At 45.2% G+C, this 2,500-nt stretch overlaps 1 protein-coding gene across 1 annotated transcript in view; it reads right to left on the bottom strand.

The window, feature by feature from the left end:
- The window catches only part of LOC307232114 (receptor-type tyrosine-protein phosphatase zeta-like), an 87,022-nt gene that overhangs the window by 64,566 nt on the left and 19,956 nt on the right, over positions 1-2,500 (bottom strand). Inside the window, exons 3-4 of the mRNA XM_080002995.1 lie at positions 851-1,030; positions 205-356 (exon numbers count right to left, since the gene is read on the bottom strand). Coding sequence (XP_079859121.1) covers positions 205-356; positions 851-1,030 — 332 coding nt within the window. The remainder of the gene's footprint in view (positions 1-204; positions 357-850; positions 1,031-2,500) is intronic.

Below are 2,500 nucleotides of genomic sequence, written 5' to 3'. Positions count from 1 at the left end.
ACAACGCACCGTTCTGCGGTTCTGCTCTGCCGACTTCTTTCTCTTTCTCCCTCTGTTTCTCTCTCTCTCTCAAATTTTATGTGTGTGTCTCTCTCTCTCTCTCTCTATATATATATATATATATATATATATATATATAGAGAGAGAGAGAGAGAGAGAGTATATTTCCATACATATATGAAGGCGTGTCATGCTGCCCCCTACCTCCAGGGGGAACTTGACTCCGTCCAGGCTGTGCTCTGAGCCCTCTGACGAGGCGTTGCAGCGCCCCCAGTGGAACGTGATGCGCCCCACCTTGAACTTTGACCTCAGGCCTCCCCCGCTGACGTAGAACTCCCCCTCCACCTCCAGGGCCACTGGGGGGGGAGTCAGAGAGAGGAAGATTTCCTGTTCAAACTTCCTGTTTAACTGTTCTAACCTTTTGTTCTAACTTCCTGATCTAAGAGTTCTAACTTCCTGTTCTAACTGTATTAACTTCCTTTTCTAACTCCCTGTTTTAACTGTTCTAATTTCTGGTTCTAACTTCCTTTTCTGATGGTTCTGTTTTTTTGTTCTAACTTCCTGTTCTAACTGTTCTAACTTCCTGTTCTAACTTTCTTTTCTAACTCCCTGTTTTAACTGTTCTAATTTCTGGTTCTAACTTCCTTTTCTGATGGTTCTGTTTTTTTGTTCTAACTTCCTGTTCTAACTGTTCTAACTTGTCTAACTTCCTGTTGTCACTTCCTGTTGTAACTTCCTGTTTTAACTGTTCTTACTTCCCATTTTCACTTCCTTTTTTAAGTGGTCTGTTCTACCTAATCTCCAGAGTGGTGGGGGTGAAAGGGGTGATGAAAGGGTGAGACCTGCTCACCCGTCTTGCCGTCATTGTGGATGCTGGTCCTGGGGGATGTGGGCTGGTCCCAGCCCTGGAGCTGCAGGTCCTGGACCTGGAGCTTGACCTGAGCCAGGTTCTGCTCCAGGTCCACCGGGCTCTGCTTGGCGTTGCTGCAGGACGGGAACTTTCTGGCCCAGTTGTTCTGGTTCAGAGTTCCTGCAGGAGGACAAAGTACTGAACTACAGAAATACTGCACAGCCCGGTGTGTAGAAGTACATAGAGTACACACCTCAGGCTCTGGGAGTCTCAGGTTGTGTGTTTATTTAAGCATCAAACTCAGTAAAACTCCATCACAGCTTGATTTCCCAGAAGAACATCTGCAGGTGCTGCTCATTAGTAATGTCACTCTGTAGAGCAGCGTAGAGTTACGCTCTGTAGAGCATCATAGAGTTACACTCTGTAGAGCATCATGGAGTTACCCTCTGTAGAACACCGTAGAGTTATCCTCTGTAGAGCATCGTAGAGTTAAACGCTGTAGAGCATCATGGAGTTACAATCTGTAGAGCATCATGGAGTTACACTCTGTAGAACACCGTAGAGTTATCCTCTGTAGAGCATCGTAGAGTTACACTCTGTAGAGCATCATGGAGTTACCCTCTGTAGAACACCGTAGAGTTATCCTCTGTAGAGCATCGTAGAGTTAAACGCTGTAGAGCATCATGGAGTTACACTCTGTAGAACACCGTAGAGTTATCCTCTGTAGAGCATCGTAGAGTTACACTCTGTAGAGCATCCTGGAGTTACACTCTGTAGAGCATCATAGAGTTACACTCTGTAGAGCATCATGGAGTTACACTCTGTAGAGCATACACTCCTGTCAAGCACTGTCACGGCATCCGAACGTACCGATTACTTGGTCGGGTAGCAGACCTTGGTAGTATTCACGACTCACTCCAAACTTGTTGCAACTTTGAATAATTAATTTTACAAAAAAAAGTTTTAATTGGGTCCTGGATCAGTGTGGCTGTACACCAGTTGCTCATTGATTTGTCACATGAGCAACAGGTTAAAACCCCCATCCCCACACACACTCAGGAGAGGAGCCCTTGTAATGACATGTTCTATCTGCTCCTGGCTTGTTCCACCTTGTCTACTCTCTGCAATAAACTGGTCACTTCTCAACCCCATCGTCTGTGTCTCTGTGAATACACCACTCAGGTAGCATGTGGCAGGTGAAACTGCCACAGTTAACAAAAAGGCTTCCATCATTTTCACTAAATTCAAAAGATTCTTCTTCTTTATCGACAAAAAACAACTAAAAGTTACAGTGAACAGCAACAACGTGGTCAAAATAGGCATCAAACCACAGCCTCCACCCGTCCGACAGTGCTAGACTGACTCCCCAGCAGCCATGACAAGGTGAGCACATGTGCCACTCAATCACCTGACCAAACAACCACGCACCCAGGAAGAAGACAACTAACGGTAACTACATCAAAGTATATTCAAAAGAACGTTTCCACTGTAACGCATACAGCAACTCCAACTCACACACACACAGTAATACACACGATTACATTCACTTTAATCCAAAAAATATCTACAACTGTAGGGCTACACTCTGCAGAGCATCATGGAGTTAATACATTGAGCGTCACATAGAGCAGGTTCCAGGTTCCAGGCTGT

This window comes from Zeus faber, assembly GCF_960531495.2.
Source record: "Zeus faber genome assembly, chromosome: 6".
Lineage (NCBI taxonomy): Eukaryota > Metazoa > Chordata > Actinopteri > Zeiformes > Zeidae > Zeus > Zeus faber.
This window is presented reverse-complemented; position numbering and strand designations above follow the sequence as displayed.